Source organism: Cheilinus undulatus, linkage group 1, assembly GCF_018320785.1.
Source record: "Cheilinus undulatus linkage group 1, ASM1832078v1, whole genome shotgun sequence".
NCBI classification, from domain to species: domain Eukaryota; kingdom Metazoa; phylum Chordata; class Actinopteri; order Labriformes; family Labridae; genus Cheilinus; species Cheilinus undulatus.
Genome location: NC_054865.1, coordinates 27,360,471 through 27,387,259, shown reverse-complemented (window position 1 = coordinate 27,387,259; position 26,789 = coordinate 27,360,471). Strand labels below are relative to the sequence as shown.

General features: G+C 38.7%; 1 protein-coding gene across 1 annotated transcript in view; it reads right to left on the bottom strand.

Moving 5' to 3' along the window:
• The window catches only part of si:dkey-234i14.2 (RNA-binding Raly-like protein), a 75,359-nt gene extending 51,699 nt beyond the window's left edge, over nt 1-23,660 (bottom strand). Inside the window, exons 1-2 of the mRNA XM_041791148.1 lie at nt 23,525-23,660; nt 13,222-13,297 (exon numbers count right to left, since the gene is read on the bottom strand). Coding sequence (XP_041647082.1) covers nt 13,222-13,297; nt 23,525-23,546 — 98 coding nt within the window. The 5' untranslated portion in view covers nt 23,547-23,660. The remainder of the gene's footprint in view (nt 1-13,221; nt 13,298-23,524) is intronic.
• Between the last annotated feature and the right edge of the window lie 3,129 nt (nt 23,661-26,789).

Here is a 26,789-nt window from a genome sequence, read left to right as displayed (position 1 = left end):
TAAATAAAGACAAAGCGTATTACTATAACAAACAGCGGGTCTAAGGCAACGACACTGTGTTTTTCAGCTAAAAGTGAAAGACCTCAGTTCAGTCAGGGTCACTCTTGGTTTACATTTTACCATTTTATTGCAAAATGAATGCAGTTTTACTTGGCGGAGAAGGCTCTGCTCAAAAGATGCTCCATGGGTTATTCAAGCAGCATGCTTTGACTTTCCAGTGAGCGCATAGAAACCTCCATATGGATACATACATTTACAACAGTATGTACTGAATACAATAAAATTAGTTAAAAAGCAATTAATTAATGACAAATCTCTCTCCTCAATAAGGGTGCAACAAGCTTTTAGCTATAAAGGAGGAGGCTGGGGTGGAGGAGGTGAAGCTTTGCCAGCAGCAGCAGGTTGTTGCATCAGCATTAATGCAAGCAGGGATTAGTGAGAAATACATCATATTTAAATGGCCTGCTGTGTTGAAAGATAGAGCTGTGATTGGAGCTAGAAGACGATAACTAGGATCAGCTGGCTGTCATCTGATCACTGCTGGGTGTATGACTACCGTGTCCTGCATGAATTAATACTGAGCTTCATTTGTTAAATCTAAAGTATAGTTTCACATGTTCATCGATACAAGGCATTTAGGAGAGGCAGTCAAGATTTGCTGTTTCTCATCATTTTCAGTGTTAAAGTATTAGTATTACCTTTTGACCTCTGATACAGTAATTCCTGAATTACCCTGTGACTTCAGTGTTTGGTGTGGTGCATTCGCGTGTGATAAAGTCAATGTGACTATAATTTAGGGACATTGCTGCATAAAAATGTCAGAGAAGCTTTTTATTTAGCACGAAACATTTAACTTCTCTCATCCATAAACAGGAGGGCTATAACAGCGCTCAGCTCTCTCTTTCTTTTCCTTTCTGCCTAATCAACGGCAGATCAGCGCAGGTAAAAGATGCAACCTCAATGCAAAATGGGAGAGCCAGAGAAGATTGTTAACTCGTTTATTGATCATGGACAGCTTGTTATAAAATGAAAAAAGGCACACAAAAAAAACCCACTTTGGCACATTTAGTCTATTGTAAACTCCAGTAAACAATAGGAAATGTCAGGACAATGGTACCTGCAAAACAAAATGGGCACTATATTGTATTTTAATGTGGAATTTAGAAATAAAAAAATCATCCTGTGTTTTCATTGCTGCTGTCATGCAGCACACGCTGTCAATAAATTTGTTTACATCAACTTTGTTGCAAATCTACTACACCAAACACTTATGTCATGGGCAACTACTTGATGAACAGAGATCATCAGTAATACTAATCCCATGTGAATAGTACTGAAGACTTTAAGAAACAGCAAACCTCAACTGTCTCTACAAAACATTTTGCATTGAGGAAAATTTGAAACTTAACAATGGATTTAACACTAGAGATTTTATTCAATTTTATTCTCCACATTTAGTCTTTTTTCTTGTTATTTTGATTTTTATCTCAAAGTGCACGGCATTACTCTTTCCTTCGCATCTGGCCCTAATACTCTTCCGTAGATTTCACGTTTTCACATCGGCTGACCTAAGCTCTTGTCTACTTTCAGATGTCAGTGTTAAACTTTTCTCCTCTCATTCAAAAAACATGGTTTATAGGCTGAAAAATAACACAGGGGTCATACAATCCATGTCAAACACAAAAGTTAAGTATATTTACATGCAACAGGTTATTTATGAAAAAACACACTGAGCGTACATGAATCCACACATTTTATTTAACTCTGCTCCATATCACAGGAATCTTCTGAGTTTGGTGTTTGCATGTGGATCTCAGAGTGAGGGACTGTTAGGGGTGTCTCAAGAGACAAAGAACACAGAAAATTGCAGACAAGGCAACGGAGCATAACGGTGGCCATTACAGAAATGCAGTGTAGATAACGTTCACTTTAACTTAAGATATCATTAAAAAAACAGAGAAAAGTGTACTGGTGGATAGAGAACATAATGAGGCAGTTTCATTATGCAAATGTAGATTGCAGAGATCCCTCGTTGTTTGTAGGATAAAACTGTCATCATCTCTTTTATCTTTCACACAGGGAATTTTCTGCTGTGAATCTGAATCTGATCACCTGGACATCACATGTTTATATTTCACCAGGTGAGTGGCCTGAAGGATTCAAGGAAAGCTGGGATGAAATTTGTCTGTTTATGTTCATACAGAGTTTCGTTTGTGTGTGAAAGCCCTTCATCATGCACGCTTTGTTTCCTCCCGGGCTGGGTGTAAATCATGAAAAGGCTCAGTTTTTGTCCTAAGGGGACGTGATTTTAAGCACGGAGTGGAACATGGGCTGAACAACATTGCTCCTCCCAATGAAAAAAAACAAAAAAACAAGCATAAATCTCTTAACACTGTTCTTCACACTTCATTTAATGTTTTTGCAAGGTGCAGACATTAAAAACAGCTCTTGATTTTTTTGAGAAACTTTAATTTTCTGCTTTTCTTTATCAGCAGTTTCTTTACACACAGAAAAACTTACAAATGCTGCACTGACTTTGACAAAACTACTTTTCATCATTTTTGTGTCCAATCCATCAGCATCTAATAAGATTTAAAAATGTATTTAATCTATTTTTGATTTGTTTGTAATCCTTTGTATAATGTAAACCTCTCTTTGAATAATTTTTACCTCTGTAATTTTCAGACATGATCAGGATGTTGTGTGTGCAGGTTAAGCTGTGGGTGGTTGTCATAACGACTGGGAGTCCACTGTGTTGTGACAACCGAAGTGATGTTGAAGAAATCTGACCAGCAGAAAGAGGTCATTCATAAAAACGGATGAACTTCAACAGTGCTTATTTTGGCTGCAGATTGCCTCTGTTTGCCCTTTGCTTTTTCACAGCTTGTGGTGGTTTTACAGATGTCAGCCAGTGAGCCTCAGGCTGCCTAGAAATACATAATCTGACAAAGAAAGTGACAAGTGTTACACGGAAAAAATGAGATGGAGGATGATGAGACTAAAATTACTCTGGCAGCAAAATCCAAAGCTGCACACAGTCACACCAGAACCATCCCCAGTACTACCATACTGTCAAATGATGTCTTTATTTAAATCACCTTTCTCATCATAAATTTGGTTGCACATACCAACAACTAAGAGGAAACAGCCGTACTGTTATTTTGAATGGCTGCAAACTTCTAACTCCACATTACATGGTGGTATCACGTAATGTGCTAAAATTACATGGCAGCACTATGGAAACAATGCACTGGAAAGTCACCAGATCCAGTCTCAAAGTCCACTGAAGTAATTAAAGCTACTATATCTGGTTTGAATGGGCATTTGCACAAGTCAAATAAACACAGGACTTTACATCAGAGGCCAGAGTTTGAGTTCCATGTGACATCCAAACAGTGTTGGGGATTAAATATTATGAAGTAATCCATTAGAGCAGAGGTTCTCAACCTAAGCCTGGCATCCACTGAGAGAATTTTGAGTCTCACAACTCACTAGGAAATCGCGCCGAGTTTCTGCTAGATCGTTTGTCGTGCTGTGTACAGAGGGACATGATGACTGACCACGGCCCAACCAGCTGCTCCTGACAGGTTTGATGGATTTCTGCATGTTTCATATTTTGGATGTATGACTTCAGACACTCCCACAGTGAAAGCAGAACCACAAGAGGAATCCTCAGTTTTGGGGTATTTTTTCCTTTGTAAACTGTCAGTCAGCATCTTAAATCATCATAACAGCAGGAATGACTTTCTAATGCCCCCCCAACATAAAAAAAGAAAAAAAACCAGCAGGAAATATTCCTATGTGCAATGGTCGTACGTCATAAACGATTTAGTCAGACTGTATGAGCAGACATTTGGCCACAACTGTCACAGAGTCGGCTTGAAGTTGCATGCCTGGCTTTATGAAGGGTAAAAGTGACAAAAATTAAAAGCATAAAAATGTGTGTGAATTTAAATATAAAGTGAAGAAAATGTTTAAGTGAAAATACAATTGATAATCTAGTAATTCAATAATTACTTTATATCATTCACAATATATCAATTTTGCCTCCGTTTTAGCTAGTTTTTGCCAATTTTTGCCACTGTTTTTCCACTTCTAACCTATTTTTCACAATGATATAATTATTGTCTTAGTTTTTCCTGCTTTTTTAATGATACCCTTACATTTGTGCACATCATGGCTTATCCACAATTTCCACACTAAACAGTTACGCCACAGTTTTGCTGCGACTACAGGCGAAGGACCTCGCACACTGGAAGCGTGTCTAGTGCTATGCAACAAAGCACAGCTCTGATTAGCTTGAGAAAAGAGAGCAGAGATTACAGGGGAACTGCAAATTCATGCAGAAAATTTTGGGGGTTGATTTGTCACTCATTCTGACATGATTCCATGAATTCATTGATAAAACAGGTTAATGATTGCTTTAAAGACATGCCATTTCATGTAAAATTTGAACCCGAAAAGTTAACTTTGCTCCATCACTGGTGCTGTTGTAGCTCTGTGAGCCACTGACCCCCCGGTGACCTTTTGCTCTTGCTGCAGGATGAGATATAATGTTGATATAGTGATGATTTATGACTGGGAGTCTGTGCATTGTGTTGTATTTTGAAGTTGACTGGGCACTTCCACATTTTTCCAGCTGTTTGGATCAATCAGCTCTTCGTGGATTGACCTAGTTTGTAGCGACTAGCACTGAAAATAGAATAACAGCTTATCTCCAACGAGGCAGAGCGGAGGGACGTGCCAGTACCAGACTGGAGCGCGGACAGTGGAACTGCTCCATTGACTAGAGAGGGAGTGATTTGCTCCACAGTGCAATTCGCCAGCAGATCGTGGCCCAGCTGTTGTATGTGGAAATTGGAGGTAAACTTTGAGGACGAACATTACTTTCCTCATGGTTGAGTTCAGTTGGCCATTCCAAATTGTTAACATTAACAATAAAAGGGGAATTCTGTTTTAAGAAAAGGGGTTTAAAAAGGTTTTATTGTTTTACAGAATTAATGAATAAACTTCATTTTTGTTGTTTCATTATTCAGGTTAAAAAAAATTAAATATAGTTAATACATCTTAACCTTTACAATGGACCATGACTTTGCTAACCTCCATTGACTCCCAGTTTGCTGGGCCCCAGAAAGCCCCCCACCCCCCTTTATGGATGGCCTTCTTTATTAGTAAGTCTTTTTTTCTACCATGTCCATATTACATTACCATTGGTTTGTGATGCAGGCTTATCACACAAAACACTGTGAGGAGGCTCAGGTTGTTTCATGTTTTTGTTTACTGACATATTGGCTAAGCTGGATAAAACTACCAACAGCACCATGACCAAACCTGAAAATACTCATGGTTTTCCCATATCCTTCTGCCATATTTTCATGGAAACTCCTGTGATTTTCCCAGCCATTACAAACTTGTTATAAACAATCTACATATCTATATGTTTCTAGATCTATATGTTTTTGTGTTTCAAAGAGAGTTGCCAGGTTAGCAGTAAATCAAGAAACACAAATGCAAACCAGAACTGCATAAAACGTTGACCCCTCTGGAAACCTACAACATGATTTAAGAGCTGTGCGCATGGCTGCACTCCACACAAAATGAGACAAAAGCTGTATGAAGAAGTAAGGTAGCTGAAAATGTCTGGACAGGAAAGTGCTTCAAACTGACACAAATATGTGCCTGCAAATTTAAGCTGAGCTGGACTACTCTAGTTTAGTTTATAACTGTGACTCATCTGGATAGTAGCCATGTATTCTGCAAAATCTGCAGGGAAGATTTTAATAAAGACTCCCCCAAACCTTTATGTATTAGGAAAACTGAATTCTAGGAGTAATTTGTTCTATGGTGTATAAGAAACAGGATGTCAGGGGATTTAGCCTGACACACAAGAATAGAGGATCAAATATAAAAATAAAACAGGTAACGAAAACCAAAAAAAAAAAAGAAAACTCGATGAAGCACCATGTTATCATAACTAATGAAAATTTGTTGCTAGTGGCCTACTTATGTGACCCATTTCCCGTCACCCCCCTATAAATCTGTATAATATCGCAGATCAGCTTTTATGTTGCAGCACACTGTGTATCACATGGAAAGATCGGACATGTTCACCAACTGCTCTGGCAACAGAACAGTATCACGACATCTATCCTGCCCCCATTAGCCTCTTTGAGCCTATATGACAGATGGGACTGCTGCACTGTTCCCATCCTAAATCAAACTCCTCTCCGACCAGCCCTTCTGATAATTAAAACAGATGAGAGAATATTAAAAGGAATGAAGCACGGACAGAAATACCAGAGACCAGATGCTCAGTGCCACTCCATATTCAGACCAGTCCTCTCTTCACTGAGATGCAAAAAGACTGGATAATAAAATGAGTGCCGTTTTGACCTCAGCATGGGCGTGATATGTATACAGAGAAGACTTCAACTGAGCTTCCAAAACAAAGTGCTGAGGGTTTGCAGAGAAACGCTGAAATGTTTGATCAAAACTTCAGGGGACAGATAAACAGCAAAATGTTTTAGTCTGAAATTAAGGAAATATGATTAAGTCTTACTGCATTTGTGTTTTAATACTAGTTGTGTCTGAAATCATGCACTGACTATATGTCACATAGCAAGATCTCTGTAATGGACTATAAAGGGAATTCATCAGTACAATAAAAGGAAGTGCTTCAGAAACTAGTTGATATCTTACCATCTGATAATGATGACGTGATTTGGCCCCCTGACCATTTGACCACAGTCATGCAAGAATAGAAAAAGGCTTTCTCTACCAAACTGTTGCCTCAAAGCTGGAAGCATAGCATTATCCAAAATGTCTTGTATGCTGAAGCATTAGGATAACCCTTCACTAGAGATTAGGGGAGCATCCCAAACGTTGAAAAACAGCCCCATACCATTGTCCCTCCTCCACCAAACTTCACAGTTGGTAAAATGCAGTCAAGGAGGAAATGTTCCCCTGGCATCTGCCAAATCCAGACTCACCCATTTCACTGACAAACAAAGAAAAGAATTGTCACTTTCTAGAACATGTTTGTCTAGTATCAGTGTGCTTTATACCACTCTATCCGATGTTTGGCATTGGACTTGGTGATGTGAGGCTTGCATGCAGCTGCTCAGCCATGGAAACTCATTCCATGTAGCTCCCGCTACACAGTTTTTGTGCTAACATTAATGTCAGTGGACGTTCAGAACTCTTAAGCTATAGAATCAGCAGAGTACAGGTGACTTTTACAAACCATGCACCTTAGCAGTCGTTGGCCCTGTTGTATGATTTTAAAAGTTTAAAACAATCTAAAACATAGATGATTTTTTTTTAATTTGCAGGGGTTTCAGTATTTCCACATAGTGGTGCATCGATTTCAGGGAGCTAAAATTGAAACTGCTGCTCTCTTTTGTCTTGTGTAACCAATACAGCCATTACGTTAATTAACCTTCAGTCCTCTGGGGTTCTTCTTTAGGCACCTGAGCCTCCTGCTACATGCCTCACAGTACAGTGAGCTTTTGTGGTGGTGCATTGGAGCACACAGAAGCCACGACTGCAGAAGCAGCATCTGGGCGGTGAAATGCTCACCACTCTTCTTGCACCCGTCCCCCTTCTACAGCTGGGGCTCAGCAAGTTGGAGAAAACCTGTGGCAGTCAGAGAGCACTGACCATAAATGACGAGAAGACCAAAGATACTGTCAGGGTCACTCTGGAGCGTAGGGTCTAGGGAAAGACATCAGCGGTAATGTTAGGGGGAAAAGGCCATCTTTCACAAGACAAGTTAAAGAAGAAAGTTTCTATTTTTAACTTCATCAGTTAAAATAGTTCAGGATTGCAGACAACCCACACAGTGTTGCATGGGCCTGAGTGCATCGATTTAGCGACTTACACATGAATTGGAGACTTTGCTCAGAAAACTAATCTAGGCCACAGGCAGTGGTGTTTGTTGGCTGGCTCTGTGGGAACAGTGGGAGGAGAGAGGAGACTGGTTAGACCGTTGCCAGCAGCACAGAGCAGGATTACTGGAGTCTGGACGGAGAGATTTGTGCTGTCAGTCTCACCATGATGTACACTGGTGAATCTAACTGTATTGTACTCACTGTTTCTGTCATGTAGACTGTCTATCTACAACTCAAAATCTAGGACTTAATAAGCTGTCTGCTATTTGTGTGAATGCCTTTTTATATTTGCAGTTCAAGTCAGATGCATTGATTTTATCCCATCTCACAGAGAGCTGGGCTATGTAAAGCTTTACTAGTGATATTATCCTATCATTACTGGTGATAGCAAAACTATCACCAGTAATAAAGTAAAGAGCACCGTGGTGTATGGCATCCAATGGCTTCAAAACAGGAACGGTGGCGTGTGTAGAGGTCACTCCATAGTATATTTCAGTTTCTCACTGATAGGCAGGACTTATTTCTGTACAGAAAACCAAGTTGTGGTATTAGTTTCTTAATCAAATTGGAAATATTACTCCAGCCAGATACCGAAATACTTGAAATATTAAACACATTCAGTTTTTACATTATTTAATGTGTACAAAGTGGCATCAAGGTGGTCGAGATCAATTAGAGCTTGTTGGAATACATCAAAATCAGACTGTAACTGGGACAAAGCCTGGCTGTGTGAGGGTGCTGAAGAATATAGTAATTTATCATCTGTGTAAGATGAACTTTACAGTACTTACTTTTTTCTGCAATGTTATTGATATATAATATAAAAAGAAGTGGACCCAGAATTGTTCCTTTGCTGACCTTACAATGTCTGCAACGATTGTTCGAGTCCTATTTGTTTAATAATTTTGAAACCAATTACATGCAGTCTCATCAGCACCAACTTTAGAAAGCCTAATAGAATTGAATGGTCAACTTGGTCGAAAGCCTTTGACAGATCAAAATAGTCACCTCTGGTGGCTTCAAAAGGGTTGTTGTGACAATTCAGTTCACATTCACAACCACTTATTCCACTTTCAAACACTTATAGTGAAGCTTCTATGTATAGTGGCCATCAGTATTAACTAATGTTGGTCATACACACCCATACAAATTCACATGCCACTAATGCAGCAGGAGGAGGAATTGGGGTCAAGTGTTTTCCCCAACTACATATTAACATAGCTTTAGGAGCTGGGGATCAAACCCAGGACTATCCAGTTGAGAGATGACCGACTCTACCTGTCCATGGTGTTGATTTGGAAATTTAACTTGCTAACACCTGATATAATAATTATTGTATCCAACAATAGAAATAGTTAATTTGACATATGGGCATCCTTACTGAGGTTATTAGAACGCTGACTTTAGATCTGTCCTCTATGCATAAATATGGTCTTTCAGAGTTTGGTCTTGGACTAAAAGTTCTTTTATGAATGTCAACAGGCTGGATGGGTTTTCAGCTCAGTTTAATCACAGTTTGTATCCACAAACCTGAAATGGCCACAGGGAGCCAAATTTTCTGTTTTAAGTCTGTGTAATCTCTGAAAAATCATGCTGTCCCTGGCCATATCAGGACTGATACCTCAGGTGTGTTCTATTTGAGGTTGGTCATTGTGTGTGTGTGTGTGGGTGTGTGTGTGTGTGCAAGTGTGCTGTATGACTAACCTCATGAATGCATGGATGCTGAATAACTACATGGTGGAATGGGCATCTAAATAATCTAAATAATTTGGGGGGGGGGGGGTTTATCCAGAAATGGTCAGACAGAGGGGGAAGGGAGTGTGTAGATGACTGGATTTACTGTTGTGAAGGACTCACTAAGATTTTATCCCCCACATAGGACTGCATGATATGATGGAAATAAAAGATGGACAGAAAATGATGCTGAAAAGAATAAAAAAACCCAGCATTTATCCTGGAAATATAAACTTATGTGCAGTCCTACATATGCTGATGATATTGGGATTTGCTAAACTGGGACAAGTTGGCATTAATATTATTACATCTGTTGACATTAATTTCCAAATTAATCAAATAATTTCAAAATATTTCATTATTGTTTTTCATGTTTACTCCAATTGCTTTAATGGTGGCAATCTTTCATTCACTATCTCAACTGTCATGGAAAACTGGAACCTATGGAGCCCATATTACTGCACAGACTGCTGCATTCACATGATCCTGATCATACTAGAATGCCAAACGGGAGGCAGGAAGTGAAGAACAGTTAGGAATCATGGGGAATGTAGGAAAGTTGGTCTGTCAAAGCTTTAAATGGACCTGTACGCTGCAATTATCATTAGAAAATTATGACATATTTAAGGTACAATCCCTACACTTAACAGAAAATGATAGCATATATGACTTAGCACTGCACATCTACACATCTAATAATAGTAATAACTTTATAAAGCACTTTTAAAAACACGGGTTTACAAAGTGCTTTCATATATGAGGAAGCAAACAGAAGAACAAAGCAACAAAACCAAAACAAAAATGGAGACAGCACCCAGCAACATCAACAGAACCCCAGCAGTTCAAAAACCTGAACAGAAACAAGATTAAGATAATAAACTAATAGCATCATAAGACACCAGAACCCAGGTGTCACAAGAGACCAAGCACACCATGACACCACAGACAGGATGCAGGCATCATAAGACACTGTGCACTAAAGACGTCTTAGCAGATGAAGAGAGATGACATGACATGAACATGCTTTCAATTGATAGGGAATCACACCTCAATCTTGTGGTGTAAGCAACCTCAGATCACTCCACTGGCTCCCCGTACAATTCAGAATCATTTTTAAAATCCTCCTTCAAGCCCATAAAGCTCTCCATGGTTCAGCCCCTGAATACATTTATAAACTGTGAGCAGGTCAGAAATGTATTCAGCCCCTGAATACATTTCTGACCTGCTCACGGTTCATAACCCAAGCTGACCCCTCAGGTCCTCAGGTGAAGGTCTTTTAGCTATACCCAGAATCATAATGAAGGCTGCTGAGGGGGTCTTCAGTTACTGTGGTCCTTTTCTCTGGAACAACCTCCCTGCAGACCTGGGGTCCATCACTACTGTGTCTTTATTTAAATCTAAACTAAAAACATATCTATTGTCCAAAGCATACCAATAACTTATTTGTATGTTTATGTGATCCATGTGCCCATTTTCTTTCCTTTTATGCTTCCAATTGTTTAATTTCTGTCTTGTCTGATGTGATTATTCACAAGCCTTCTAAGGTTTTTTGTGTTTTATGATTGTGGAATTGTTGATGTTTTTAAACCCTCTCTGTAAAGCACATTTTGCTTTCCTGTAATGAAATGTGCTATATAAATAAAGTTGCTTGCTTGCTAATGATGTGTTGTTAATGAATGAGCCTGTTCTACGAGTTCTTGTGAACCACCAAAGCTGGCACTCATCTGAGAATGAGTCTGAGAATTTTCTCCCATTTTTGTGATTATTTTGCCTACATTTTAAAGCCAAACAGGTACAGAATGAAGAACCATAAGGACCAGCTTTTATTACTGGGCTGAGCCAGATGATCCAGATACTTATCAATAGATAGATTTCCCATTGCTATGAGCAAAGCTGGGGGGCTTGGGTGCTCAAATGTACATCCATGAGTTTTTATCTTTTTATGAAAAAAAAACAAACAAACAAACAAAAAAACAGACTGATATAATGTTGATGCCTCTCTTTGACCTTTCAAAGCAAACAAAGGCATGAAAAGATTATTGATTTTTCTGTAACTGTATTTAAATGCTTGCCATCTCTGTCACCGGATCAGTGATGGAGGAAAAGTTACTGCACGCAGACCAAAGGTGCCTTAAATGACAATTTCCAGAGACAGGATTTAACTCTTTATGATTGATTATTAAAAGCTGCTTGAAACGTAGATACGTCATTATTGAGTTTTATCAATTGTTCCTTATTCTGAAATGTGTTTTGGGGTTTGGTCACAAACAAATATAAACTGGTCACTTTCACTTTGAACCCCCCCAGCTCACACACATCTTCCTCAGCTTGTACCGCTTGCTCTCTCCTGCCTTCTCTCACACCTGTCGGTGTGATCTTTACCCCTCTCAGCAGCAGTATATTTAATAAAATGTTTTATTTACAACTCATGAAATGTTTCTTGTGAGTCCATGGCCCACTTAAAGACAAGCCTCATACATGATGTGAAAATGCAAATGCGCAGTAAAATGCCATAGAGGGGTCAATTGTTGGCACAGTCATTACTGTCACTGGCGTTTTGATATCGCTACTCTATGCAGAAATCACTCCTGACCCCCACCTGGAGTTCTTCACTGTGATGAGTCTTCATCTGCAAACAATTTATTGAAATGCAAACTCATTCTTATGTTTGATTGAATTACTAATGAAAACTAACACTAATCAATGAGTCAGTTAAAGCTACACCCTCAGTTAACCATAAGTTAGCCATTTTATAATCAAAATAGATGACTTTTTAAAAAATGTACCCATTACATAACTTAAACTATCAAGAACTGTTTTTGTCCTCAGCACTGGCTTTATTTGTTAGCTTTAACAGGTTGCAGCCTAATTTTTCTATGCCTGAGGAAAAGTATGCTGATACAAAAAAATGATGTTTCCAGTCTAGTATATATATTTTTTCATCATCCATTTGTGTGTGAAGGATAGTATGTGGGTTTCCAGAGAACATTTGGGAGAAATTGCATGGACTCAGTCAGGTAAGCACAATGATATAACAATGCTAAAGTTAGTTTACACACACATGCACACACAATTCTCTCTGTGGTTTATGCTCATTAGACAGGCCTAAGCTTCACAGAGGTGCAGTCAGAGTAAGAGAAGTAGTTAAAGCAGAGTCTTGGTGGTAAGAGTAATGAAGGCATGAATTAATTTAAACAAGCCCACATGCTGTCAACCCCCCAGCTCCTCACCCTCCACTCCATTCCGACGCTATCTAAGCACACAATAAATGTTAGTGTAGCTCCACAGCCTTCCATTGAACCGATAGCAATAAAACAGTAATCAGCTCCATTCATACTTGTGCACTACATCAACAGATAGATTAAAACATTGACTGATGGTGACAGCTGCCCTCGTGGAAAATCAATAACAGCTTTCACACATAGATGCTACAAAGCTAATAACCAATAATGCTGCATTGATTGTAACTGTGAGCTTCAGCAACATTGAGCTATGGATAAGGGCTGCAGCAAATAATAGAGCACATGATTATCTTTGTGTGGGGGATGTGTTCCTATATATGTGTCTCTGTGAGATGGGGTGGGGGGTTCATACTCACCCATAAGTGGTGTTACTGGCCCTCTTACTCGCTGCCCTAGAGCGGCTGGACTTCAGCTCTCCACTCATGCTCGTGTCTGCATGGAAGAACAGCCAGTTAGATTTGTACTAATACAGCAAAGAAATGGGGTTAACTAACGACAAGGGTGTTTGGACCAGGTCTGAACAGGTACTTGTTTTGAGGTGCCTAATCTACAAGGAGCAGTCAGGCAGTTTATTACCTAAGTTAGCCCCACATTTATGACTTTACTCATTCTGCAGATTAATGCATTTGAGATGAATCTGGCTGTATGAAGGAAAGCATGGTGTGGAAAAATAGCTAGAATTTAAGTAATGTATTCATGCATACTAGTCATTTAAGAGAGATTTGATGATGGAAAATTAGTAAACAGTGGTGGCAATGTGATTAAATGCTATTCTGTTGCATTTTGTGCTTCAAAATTATGAAAACCATAATTTACGTTGTTTTTTTAAACTTTCAAATGACCAAGGAGTGTAAAAGAAGAGCTCTGTGGCTTTGGGGTGAAACTAAAGGGCAGAAAAGTTGTCAAAACTACAGCCTGAGCTCTCCGGTGTGCTCAGAGGTGTCTTGCAGTATCACACAAAGTGCCAAGACCAGTAAATATCCATGGTTATGGCACTACTGATTCTGATGCAAGGTTAAAAACAAGTACAGTTATATGTGCAAGTTTGAGACATGCAGGCTGTAAGGACTTATTATGGGGCCTGATGTGCCTCAACCTGGATGTCACTTGTCAGCCAAGGTCAAACTCAACAGCATTTCTTTTATGCTGCCCCTTCCACTGTGATACAACCACAGACCGTTTGGGTCATTGGAGGGGGCCTTTGGCAAAAGCAAAGCTTTGTTTTGGTCTGAGAAGCTGGTGCTGAAGTGTGGCATCTAATGGACACCTTTGAAGGTCACATACTTTCACTAGAACACATTGTTTTATTAAAGTAGGCTGTTCATTTCATATATTAAATTGATTAATATCAGGATGCAGATGGTTAAAGGATGGCCCATGTAAGCGGGTGGCCTTCCCTACTCTCTCATCCCTGTTTCCAACTCTATCCCCTGTCCTCTTCTATGAATAAAGGCATAAAAAGTCCAATAAACATATCTTAAAAAACAGATCAGTATTTATATTAAACGACCAAAATCTTTTGGTGATCTTCTAAAATTAAAATACACCAATAATCTTACTTTCCTCTTTACAACACAATGCTGAACTTAGCATCTTATTTTCTTTTGGATATTTCTTAAAGATTTTTATTCATGTAAGTGTTTTGATGCTAAATGTTGAAGAGCTCAACTGGGATCACTAAAAAGCTGGATTAAGCCCATGCCACTGGTTTAATTAGTCTAATTTAAACATACTGTTGTAGATGCTGAAATCATTTGACAGTTAAATGATTAAAAGGCCAACTAAGTCTGACATTGGCTGTTTTTCTAGTGTATCCTTTATCACTCTGCTCTGATTCCTCCTGCTATTCCCAGCCAGTTGTTACCCTCCATCTTTGTCTGCCATCTGCAGGCATGCATTAAGAAACTGGTGCAGCTTTAGACCTATCGGAAAAGCCAAACTCCATTTCCCGCTCTTTCTTTGTCTGTCTCTCCTGAAACACCTCCAAAGATACGCTCCAATCAGCAAATTAAGTGTGAGCCATCTTGATTACAGGATATGCCAACAGCTCAACAGAGATTTACCAAAGGTGAGTGTAAAGGAGAAGAAAAAAGTAAAGAGGAGGAGAGGAGAGAATGGCCAGTCTGACATGGACAGATGGGCGGTGAATGGAGTGTGACTGGGCCAGCTGCACATGCACTCGCACAGCGTGACTGTCAAATGGCTGGAAGCTACAATTAATTAAATATGGCTCTGAATGTGTGAAAAGAAATTCAGACACGTGTACGTGCCTTTAGCTCCCGCAGCAGAGATAATTTTCTGACAATTTAGAGTCAAACAGCGATCGGCTGGACGGCTTCTCTGCAGCAAACAGTGTCTCTGCTGGTGAGGAACTGGCTCCTGCTGCTGCTGACACTTTAACTATTGCATGTCTGAGCTATTCATGCTTGCACAGGTACAAACCATGGTCATATAATTTCAGGAATATAGATAAAATAAACACACAACATTTTTTAAAGCTCCTGTCAACAGTTTCAAGCCAGTTATAAAACAAATTAAAATGGTGGCTCTTTAGTATCAGCAAAAATCAAAGAAAACATCAGATTAAAGACGACTGATTCATCCACAGACAAGGGATGAAAGCATGCTGCTGAAACAGCCTTTGTTAACATTTTTCACTACAGCCATTCACACTTGCTGTTAAAAAATGGTACCATTTATGTGTGTACAGCACAAAAACCAGCAGGGAGATATGACGTTTAGCTTTCGCCAAATTGTATACAAATTTTGATTCCTTCCAAATAAGCAATATCAGCAATATCAATGACAGACAATCATTAGGAAGACTCCCACACACTATAGAAGAGACAAATGGAAACACAAAGAGACTGGGGTAAAATGCTGAATGTAAAGTGCAGCAATCAAGCACCAGCTTGGAGTTGAGGAAAGAAGTTAGTCGTAAAATCACTAAGAGTTTGATTTTTCAGTCTATCAAAGACTAAAAATAGTATTTATCTACACAACACACATGCAGGGTACACATGCATACATTTAAGTCAGGCTCATATTTTTCTAAAAATGTACCACATTGGTCATCTGACCTGCCAGATGGATTTGTTTCACACGGCCATCTGGGAAAGCTTCAACACTAAGTGTTTAGGAAAGGGCAGAGGCTTTGAAAAAAATTCAGAGTGTGATTGGATGAACATTCTGTCTGTCACATCTCTACTGGCCAATTAGAGCAACAAAACACGTGACGTAGCCGCTATTGAGCTGCATGTGTGCAGCTACCGAGGAATAACGCGAAGCATGGCGACTATAGACATGTCAGTACACGACTTTTGTCATTTTTGAAAAGAAAACAACTCACTGCTGTTCTTTGCTCTTCTTTTAATGAAGAAATGTGGTCAAGTTCTGATAAAACTGGCACTTTAGCAGCATTCACGCTAAGCTCTTCATGGATTCGCCAGTGAGACATATGGAAACAGGCGTATCCATCTGCTTTGCAAGGTTACCACATTGGGAAAATGCTTGGAAATGTGTTGGTTAAGTTAATAACAAAATTAAAATTTAAGTATATCCAAGTAACCTGCCAAAGTGAGAATGTGGTCATATGAACACCTGTTTCTTTGTTCAAGTCTTTCTTAGAAAATAAAAAATAGTCACCAGGTAACCACCCAGCAGTGACGCAGTAGCAAGAGATTATGCAGGAGATCTTTCACATGGAAACATTCAGACACTGAGAATTCAACAATTAGAATTTACAAAGAAATGACATGAATGGAAGGCCCCTCAGAGAGACATCACCAAGACCCCTCCATGAAGATGGAGATTTTAAATCTTATGTACAAACTATGTACCCTACTGACAGCTTGTCTGTCCAAAAGAAAAATAATATAATTCCGGTTAACACATCAAGCCCTTAGCTAGTTTTTAACTATTTTGTCTCACCTGGACTTATTGTCTTAAAAAGCTTGTCAAACATCAACCCTCTGGTGCACAGTCAAGCTCTAAACATTATTCTTAAAGGGATACTTCAACATTTTGGCAAATTGGCCCATTGCCATAATTCCTATAGTCTTAGTAATAGGTTTGTTACCTTTAGTTCTCGGTGCAAGCTATTTTTAGATCGACGCTGCCGAGTTGGGACCTGCTGTGCCAACTCAATGTAAGCAGGCGGTATTTCAGCTTTCCCTCATCAAACTCATCAAAAACAAAATCCATCAACTCCAAAACGCTCTCGTGGACAAGTCGTGACCTGTACATTTACCACGCTATGAAATAATAACATATAATTATGTAACATTACGACACATGAAGAAAATACTCAGAACTATTTCTTGAGTAAACCACTGGGCGGAGTGACACAGTGCAGCAGCGATGTCTGGAGTGTAGTTCCGGCTTTGCATTTAGCTTTAAAACATCTCCGTATCGTAATGTTCCATGATTTTTTAATAGCGTGGTGAATATGCAGGTCACAACTTTTCCACAAGAGCGTTTTGGAGTTGTTGGATTGTGTATTTGATGAGTTTGATGAGGGAAAGCCAGAATACCATCTGCTTACATTGAGTTGGCACAGCAGCTCCGAACTCGGCAGCGTCGATCTAAAAATAGCTTGCACCGACAACTGAAAGTAACGAACCTATTACTAAGACTATAGGAATTATGGCAATGGGCCAATTTGCCAAAATAAGGAAGTATCCCTTTAAGGACAATCTGGGCTTTAAGAACATGCATGCTGTAGTAATGTCACTTGAATTAAAAAAAAGTTATGGGACTATCGACCTTATCCCTGTGGCTACAGATGAGGGTGGAACTTCAGTACACTAACAATAGCAAAAACACAATTCTTCCAGTGGCTTACTAAAGTGATTTAGCATCAATGGCGGTTGTTCTGAAATAAATGAATATTCGCTCTTGTAAATGCTGCTTCATTTTTGTTCAAACAAATATCTTGCTAAAGTTATTATAAGCTAAAGTTATAAATTATACTTCCTGTAATGCTCAGTACCTGTTGCTCCATTCGTGGTACTTTCAACATTCATTTAATGAATTTAAAGAGGGATTAGTTGGTGAAATAAGAATTTCAGCAACCTCACTAACCAAACAGAACATGTTTTTGAAGGTGGTGTCCAAAGTCCTTTAACAAAATGTGATCGTGACTATACTGATACAAAGCCAGTAAAGTTAAATATGCTTGTTTAGGTTATCTGAGGTAATGTCTTCACTTTGTCCGCTCTTGTAGAGGGCAGAGAAAAAATAACATTATCCAGTTTGAGGTGTAACAGACAAAGTTTACATATACTCTCTGTGCAAAGTCCCAGCTAGACAAAAAGGACAGGACATTGCGCCCACATTTCATGCAAAGTATCATGGGGGGTAGGAATAAGTTGGATGAAAAAAAATAAAAAACTAAAGGAAGTTAGAGCTCAAAGATTTTTGTAAACAAGTAAACAAGAATGACGAAGAGTACTTTGCCTTTATTTTGGAGAGGTCATGACAGTGGGTAGATTTGGAAATCAGGAAAAGAGATAGTGGGGGATGCTATCTGGGAAAGAGGCCACCTTACGCGCTTTATTGGTTTATTTTTGCTCAAATTTTCATAGCTTCCTGTTGATCCTGTTGTTGTGCTACTTGTGTTTTATGAGGTTCAGTGGAATTTTTTATGCAGGCATGCATGCAAATAGGTGCTGCACAAGGCCCTATGAGCAGGAGCATTTACTGTTATTTTCTACCTTAAAATAAACCATGACTGTTTCCTAACGTTTTTGTTCACATTTAAAGGCCAGAAAATGACTTTTGTAATTGTAAATTATTCTTATACTTAAAAGAAATTTTTCAACTTCCTCTCATAACAAGTTTTCCAGCAAACTGCTCACCTCACTAGAAAATGCATTTTTTATAAGCAGTGATGATTTCATCAAGAAAGAAATGCCAATTATAGAAAAGACTGAAATGTTTCAGAAACAAATCTTTAAAACCGCAGCAGACAGCTCCTTGTCCACACTGACTATAGCTGAAGTGATAGTGTGGCAGAAGGAAACATAACAGAGTTTTATGATGTGTTTGCTGAGCAGCTTGATGACTGTATGATTGACTGCAGGAGGAAGCCATTACACAGGAAGAGAGCGGAGGACGCCGCTGAGCACAGTTGTCTCGCTCTGCAGGAACTAAACCTCAGGAGGTAATCAGAGCGCCATTTGGAAAACACAATCCTTTATGTCATTAGCTTCTCTGGCATAGATGTCACACACCATACACCTACGCAAACATAAAAATCCACGTAATATGGTGAAATCTTTGGATTACTGTTTTTAAATGGGAATTTCTCTGAATGTAACAGTTGTGCTCTTAAAACTCAAATCTTTAACAATTATTCTTGATATTGTAGCTTTGAGCTGACTATGGCCCCGATGAAGAGCTGAGGTCACGATGCATCTGCTATTTTTAAGTATTTTGCCATGTAAAATACAGGCTTTTAATGCTATACCAATACTACAGTGTGCATTGTATTGCTTTTTTGAAGGACAGTTGCAGTTTGAATATTGTGATTATTTTAGAAATAAAACTGACAGTTTGTTTGCCACTATTATGAAGTTGTACATAGTGTAGCTAAAGAGTCAATTTCTTCATGTTAACTGGTGTGCAATGACAAAAATGGTCTGCATTGATAAAGAGACAGTCGGGCAAAGAAATTTTTTGAACACAATAAAAGTGTGTGTCAAAGTTGTTCCAAAACTTCTGACTCCTGATCAAAAGGAAAAATAAGAGCTAATTTGAGGAGAAACTTTGGAATAAACTGAAGGAAGCCCAATTTTTATGGAAGGAGTGATTACACAAACTTGTAGTGGAAAACACCATCATCACCAAGGATGAAGAAAGCAAGTCCAAATTCAAGGCCATGTTGATTGTTTTCTTTGATACTGAGGGAATAATTTTGGAGGAGTGAGTTCCTGAAGGGTCAGTGGTGAATCAACATTATTACAAACAGGTTCTAGGAAAAAGTGTGAGATAAAGTCAGAAGAAAGAGACCATTGCTGTGGGAAAATGTTCTTTTTCAAGACGACGTGCCAGCTCACACTTCGCTCTCATTAAAACAGTTTCTGGTGATCACCCTCACTATTCACTTGATCTAGCACCATGTAACTTTTTCCTTAGATCAAATCTGTGCTCAAAGGAAGACATTTAGAGTCTGTCCGAAGTAAAGAAAAGAACCACAGAGGTTCTGAGACACTGAAGAAGACCTACTGCACTGCTCTGATCAGTGGAAGACCAGAATAGAGCTGTGTATTGATGCAGAAGGGGAGAACATTGAAGGAGAAAGACATTGAAAAAAAGTTTATGTTCAATAAAATTATATTACAGCATTAGTCTTGTTTTTGTCATAGCCATACCTCATATGTGTCTGGTGTGATTTCATTGCACTTGATGAAACTGCTTCATGATCTCCTTTGTTTACCTGAATGTATTTTCAGTTTTATTGACATGGTGAATATTGATACATATCAGACATTAAGTATTGACATAAAGGCTCATTTATAGTGGCTACTCAGTTACTTTGACTGCCTTTTCTGAAACGTTCTTTTCACACCATGTCTCAGCTCCTGAGTCTTATCATAAAGAAATAAATCAGACAACGTGCTTGTAAGAAAGAAGCAGAGGGCTTATAAAGGGAACATCAAGGTCACATGGTCATCAGTTATAAGCTCGGCCTCTTTCACAGTCTACAATCTGTCATTGTGTTTTTATCAACGGACGTCAGACTAAGTGCCAGACTGTCCTTTTTAAAGGAGCTAAAGAGAAATTGGCCTTAATCACACTAATTCTTCTCTACATTAATTAGTAAAAGCATAGAAAGCTTGTCTTACTCTACCAAATTCAGAAAGAAAAGGCAGGATGTTGTCTCCTTTAACCTGCAGTCAGTCAGAATCCATCCTAATGCTGTTGACTTCAGCCCTTCACCTGCCTCAGCTACTATAGCTGAACTTGTGCTTATACATACACAGTATTTGGGTACAGCTCTATGATTCAAGATGTAAACATCACAAATGAGTTGCAGGAACACACAGATTTTAACATTATGGGCAGAGAATTCACAGTTTTGTTTTGGCAAGAAGCCTCATCATCTGTGCAACCGTACACACACACACGCATGCTTTCTTTTTCCTCTTTTTCCACTGAGTTTTACAGTTTGCCCTAAAATATGAACAATATATGAGGATTTATTTCTTATCAATCTGTGCACTTTGAAGGCACTGATGTGGGCGAGATGGGATAAGATCAGGATCGGATTAAAATAATACTGCTTATTTTGTCTTTCACCATCTTTTTCTTCCGTCATATCGACATTTGTCATTTAAATGGGTTGAAACGCAGCCGTATAATTTTTAAATTCTTCCTCAAATTGGAAAGATGATTTAAAAAACAGATGCTTGAGCTGAATACTAATGATTATTTTATTCCAGGTGCATTTTAATTAAAAAGAAGAAGGAACATTCTGGTGGCACATGATTATTTTCTCAAACAGTCCATCTAACAGACAAAAAAAAAAAAAAAAAAGCAATTATGGCTGAACATCCTTGCAACAAATCATTTACACTAAGATGACCAGGACTAAAATGTGGATTCTGCTTTTGCAGATTTCAGAAAATATTTCATGTATTGCTTTGTTGTTTCAGTATTGTACATTTTCTTTAATTAAAATTCCCTTTTAAGAATTTAGTAACGAGGATAAAAAACTTTTACTATGATGTAAGAAAAGATACAAAGTAATAATCAAAAAACACTTGAAGTTAATATGACTATATTTTTTCAGAAGGATTTACATAATTCTTTATTTATGAAACTATTGCTTCACTTTAATCCTATTTTATAGTATAAAATTCAAGAGGATATACAGATAACTAATTAGAGCGTGTGTCTCAGTTCTTGTTGGCATCCTTTGCTTAAGTTGAAAACATTTTGAAGGTAAGAAATAACACGTTTTCATACACCTTATGTTCTTCTAGGGCTGGGTGATTTACAGTCACAATTTTACAGTTTTAAATGTTTTAAAATTTTTTTAAAAACTTAAATGTTGTAAATTGGAAAGCGAATGACTCAAACAGGTTTTGTTTTTATTTTATTAAAAAAGTTATGTGAATCCTCTTTGAAGTGAAACTGTAAGCTGTAAACTTGTCTTTTAAAATGCTCTAGTAGTAGTTATAGGAAATGGGAGTAATTTACAGCATCTGAAAGTTTTTATCTGCTTAAGAAATGTCTGAAATCAATGCTGATGTTTCTATGTGACCTACAAAACAAGTCCATCAGAAGAATATTGATTATTCCTGTATTTGTAACTGATTATTAGTTATCTCTGCCACCAAGTCAGTGTTGGATGAACATTTTCACCATGTGGGACAAAAATGCATTTATTTTTTATTTAAAATAATAATAATAATAGGCCTGATAATTAAAAGTCAATAGGATGTTTTTTTTTTTTAGTGTGAGACCCTGGTTAAATATGAGCCGTGTGCAAATAAAGGATGTTTATGAGAATAGCTTTAACTTTTGGTTTAATCTAGACTTCCATTTTCCAAAAATCTGCTACTCTGATAATCTGACACTACTCTCTTCATAGTGTTTTAATCAGGCACAGTAAGGCCCGGTAAGTATAAAGACAAAGCAGTATATTAAACACAGACAACAAAGTGCAGCGTGCATGCCCCTTACTGACAGGCTCCGCACTCTGTCACGCTGTATTTCCTTCATATCCTGAACTACAACCGACCTGAGGTCAGACTAGAGTAACCCTGAAGCTAAGCGCAGACTAATCATGAGCATTACTGTCAACATAAAACAAGAGTTTAAGCCCCGACGGATAAAGAGCATGAAGCAGAGAGATGAGAGAGGGGAGCTGCATGTTGCAAAAGAAAATGAGGTGATGGAAGCTTTTGCATCAGAGTGATGGAGATAAGGGCTAAGCATAATCAGAGTTCATCTGTACAGCAGAGCTAGTCTGGGATGTTTCTGTAGGTTTAAGTTAAATTCTTTTTGATTATGCTTCCACAAAAGAGATGCAACAGTCTCAGCAGTTCTTAAACTAGTGTGGAAGTGGAAGGAGGAACAGCTGCTCCACCTGAATGTCTGTAAATTGCCATAATGTGGAGATGTTCCATGTTAATATGCTATTACAATCCCACAGCTTAATAGATAAAAAGAAATCTAAATGAAGATTCAGCCCATGAAAGAAACACCACCTAAAGCATGATAAAGCTTTGTGAGTGGAGAGCTTGTGCTGACCTTGTCAGTTTGAGCTTGATCAAATGAACCTGTATAGTTTTGTTTAAGCCTTAAAGTTACCTTGAACACCTCATAATGCATCACAGTATTTCACTCCCAATCTTAAAAACCACCAACAACACCATCTGACTGGGTCATTCTGTAAGAGTAGAGTAAGACAGAACACAAAAACAATAAAATGGGTGCAAAGAACATAAAAGGAAACCTGGAATTTAAGAGCCACTGTTGTAAATATAGGCTGATTCTATGATTTAGTAAACAGAAGGGTTTTAGGGAGAAGAGCTCTAAAATAAGAGGCAAAATGAAGGGGAAATGCTGTCTTAGAAACCCAGCTCTGCTCACAAGCATCCTCTAACACATGCATACAGAAAAAAAAGGAATAAACCCCAGAATACTCACATCTTGGGCTGAACAGAGTCATATCAGGGATGCAGAACAACCAAGAGACAGAAAAAAGAAAGATGAGCCAAAGACCTCTTTCCTTCTTTCCTGCAACTCTCCTCTTACGTCCTCTGTCTGTGTGTGAGAGTGTGTGTTGCAGGCTGCTGCTCGGCTGACTGCTGATGATACTACTGAGTCAGTGACAAACCAGCTAGAGAAGCACCGATGGGATGTACCAAATCTCTTCCTTTGGCAGGGGTGGAGAGGGGTGCACCGGGCTGTTCCATTATCCGGAGTAAGAGGCAGGAGGATAGGATGAGTGTGCAGCTGGTTTCCCCTCAGCAACAGGAGCTCAGGGCACACAAAATCCAGCCAGGCGGAGAGGAAGCTGCCATGGTGTGTTGGTGTGTATGTGTGTATGTGTGTCTTAAAATGCATGTCAGAGAGCAGGAACCCAAAGACACAGCTGTGCACCCATTTCACTTCACACTGAAAATGCTCAGACTAATAGACTTTTGCACTCAAACAAAAACTAAATGACACAGGGTTGGAGGAGAAAAAAATCTATAATAATGTACCAATTAAGGATTTTTCTTATTGTTGTTATTCTGCCAGGAGTATTCCCACTAAGTCACAAAACTCTCCTTTGTGAGTAAGTCCCGGTCAAGATGGAAGCACATAAAGTTTGACAAAAGAAAAAAAACAGATCAAAAACAAGCAAAAAAAAATTTAAATTAGTGACTTTAAGCTGCAAACATGCATACAGTGGATGTTTTACTCTTTTATTGATTTAATAAACTGATCATGTTCAATATAATTTTACTTTTTTGAAAAAAAAACCCTCTCAAATGTCAAAGTTAAATAAAAATATGTATGAAAAGTATCTGACTGTGTTAATAAAAGTCATCTTTCAGCATAAAAGAAGTAGTCTTCTTGGGAATACATCATAACATACACATTTACAGGGTTTTTACAATCAGCAAGCATTATACACCATCAATCACATCCAAGGAAAAAAAATCAAGGACTAATCAAACAATCAGTGTAAAAGTATTAGCCACTTAAAAAAGACCTAAATGTAAAGATATCTGGTATAAATGGAGTTTCAGGCTGAGCCCTCCCTTTCTTATACAATAAAGATTAGATAATTATCCTTCCAACAATTTATAATGGGTTGTTTCAAATATTTCTGGAACCAGAAAGAGCAACTTAAAATAATAGGTCCAAAAAATACACATCTTTAAAAGAGTTTGTTTTCACAGCCCGATCAGGAATTGGGAAAGTGGGATGCATTTGCAGACCCAGGTGTCCTAAAGTTACTCCAGAGGGATAACCACTAAAATCACAAATGATTCAATGGGAGAGCGTAAGGACCAAAACAAAACAGGAGTAAGCCCAACAACTAATGAGCTTCCAGTCCTAAAAGCACTGACAAAAATGGGCAATAAAACCACTGGAGCTCTTCACCTGATTTAAAAACAAACTGTTGAGGAAACTGAGAAAACACTCCTTCAGTGAGACAGAGGCCATCAGACTTGAGTTAGAAGACAAACACAAACGACTAGACAATGCCATCCAGCACAAATAAACTAAAGTCTTGAAAGGTTCCTGAAGTGCTTTAGAAGACTCACGCTCATACACAACCCAAGAAGACACAAAGAGATGCTCTCACTACCTCTGATGATAAGATAATGGGCTGCACCCCAGGAGTATATATATAAGCGTACCACACCTGGACCCAGGTCAGCACCAATCAGTCAAAAGACACACCTGGCACTGAGATGAATCTCTCCCCACATGCAGCAAGTGACTAGTGTGATCTCTCTCAAACCCAAGCACTATTCCATTCACTTTTTACATACAGAAGAACAATATATTGTACTGTCATGGCATGTGCAGCTTTGGCAGTACTGCAGAAGTGTGCCAGACTGTTGTGGGGAAGAGCTGAGCAGGAAGGCAAAGCTTTCAATTTAATGGTCGATCTTCATTCCAACCCTCACCTATAGTCACTCATGACTCATGACTGAAAGAATGAGATCATGAGTTTAGGCGGTCAAAATGAGATTCCTCTGGAGGATTTTTGGGCTTAGCCTAAGAGACAGTGAGGAGCTCGGACATCTGGATGGAGTTCTAGTGGAGCCACCACTCTTTTGTGTGGGAAGGAACCAGTTAAGGTGGTTTGCACATCTGATTACGATGCCTCCGGGACGCCTTCCTCTGGAGGTCTTCCAGGCATGTCCAATTGGGAGGAGACCCCAGGGTAGACCCAGGACTTGCTGGCGGGCTTATACATCTCATCTGGCCTGGGAATGCCTCAGAATTCCCCAGGAAGAGCTGGAAAATTTCGCTCTTAGAGATTTCTAGGTTGACTTGCTTAGCCTGCTGTCACTGCATCCCAGCCCCCAAGGAAAATGGATGGATTGAGAAAGAAACTGCCATCTCTGGATTAAAGAGATGATCTATTTGATTTTGTGTTGTGAAAGAGTCCTGTCACATAGATCATTTTTTTAAGTTTAAGTTTCAGCTCTACAGTCAATGCCCCCCACCCCCACATTACTACAACCTTAACTTTGCTCTCTGTTTGATAGTTCACCTTACAGCCCCTTTCTTTTTGTTTCTTTTTAACTATATGATTTTGTGTAATATAATTGGGGATCATATCCACTGTTGCACTGTTCAGAATTGAGATTATGTAATACATAAATCCAAAGATTACAGACTAGTACAACATTTGCTGTCTGACTTTGTCATATTTGATGTTCTACTTAATTATAAGTTTGTAATGCTAAGACAAACAAGGACTTAATCTCCACACTAAGACTGAACCACTCTGAATATCAGAGCTGCATGTAAACAGACTCCACTAGTATCATTATTACTGTACAAATCTCCCATCACTAAAACCTTGATATCAATTTATGCACCATTTTTAAAATTCACCCAACTCAATCCTTTTCTTACATTTTTGCAAACCGTGCATGAAGTCTAATCGTTGTTCCATTTTTGTTGTAGTTAAAGAGAGAATACACCTGAGGCTGTTTAATCTTTCCTGGCACCCGAGGAGAGGCTTTCATGTGAGTTTAATTAGCTTCTTGAACAACCAACACAGAGTAAGACTGGCTGTAAGCCAAACTTTAATCTTTGTCAACTCTAAAACCATTATTACCTCTTTTCACACTACACTTAACCCAGGCACAATTTCATTATGAGGCTGTTAACCCTTGGATAACTGTGCATTCAGTCAGATGACAAGGAGATGAATTAGCCCTGGGCCATTGGCCCT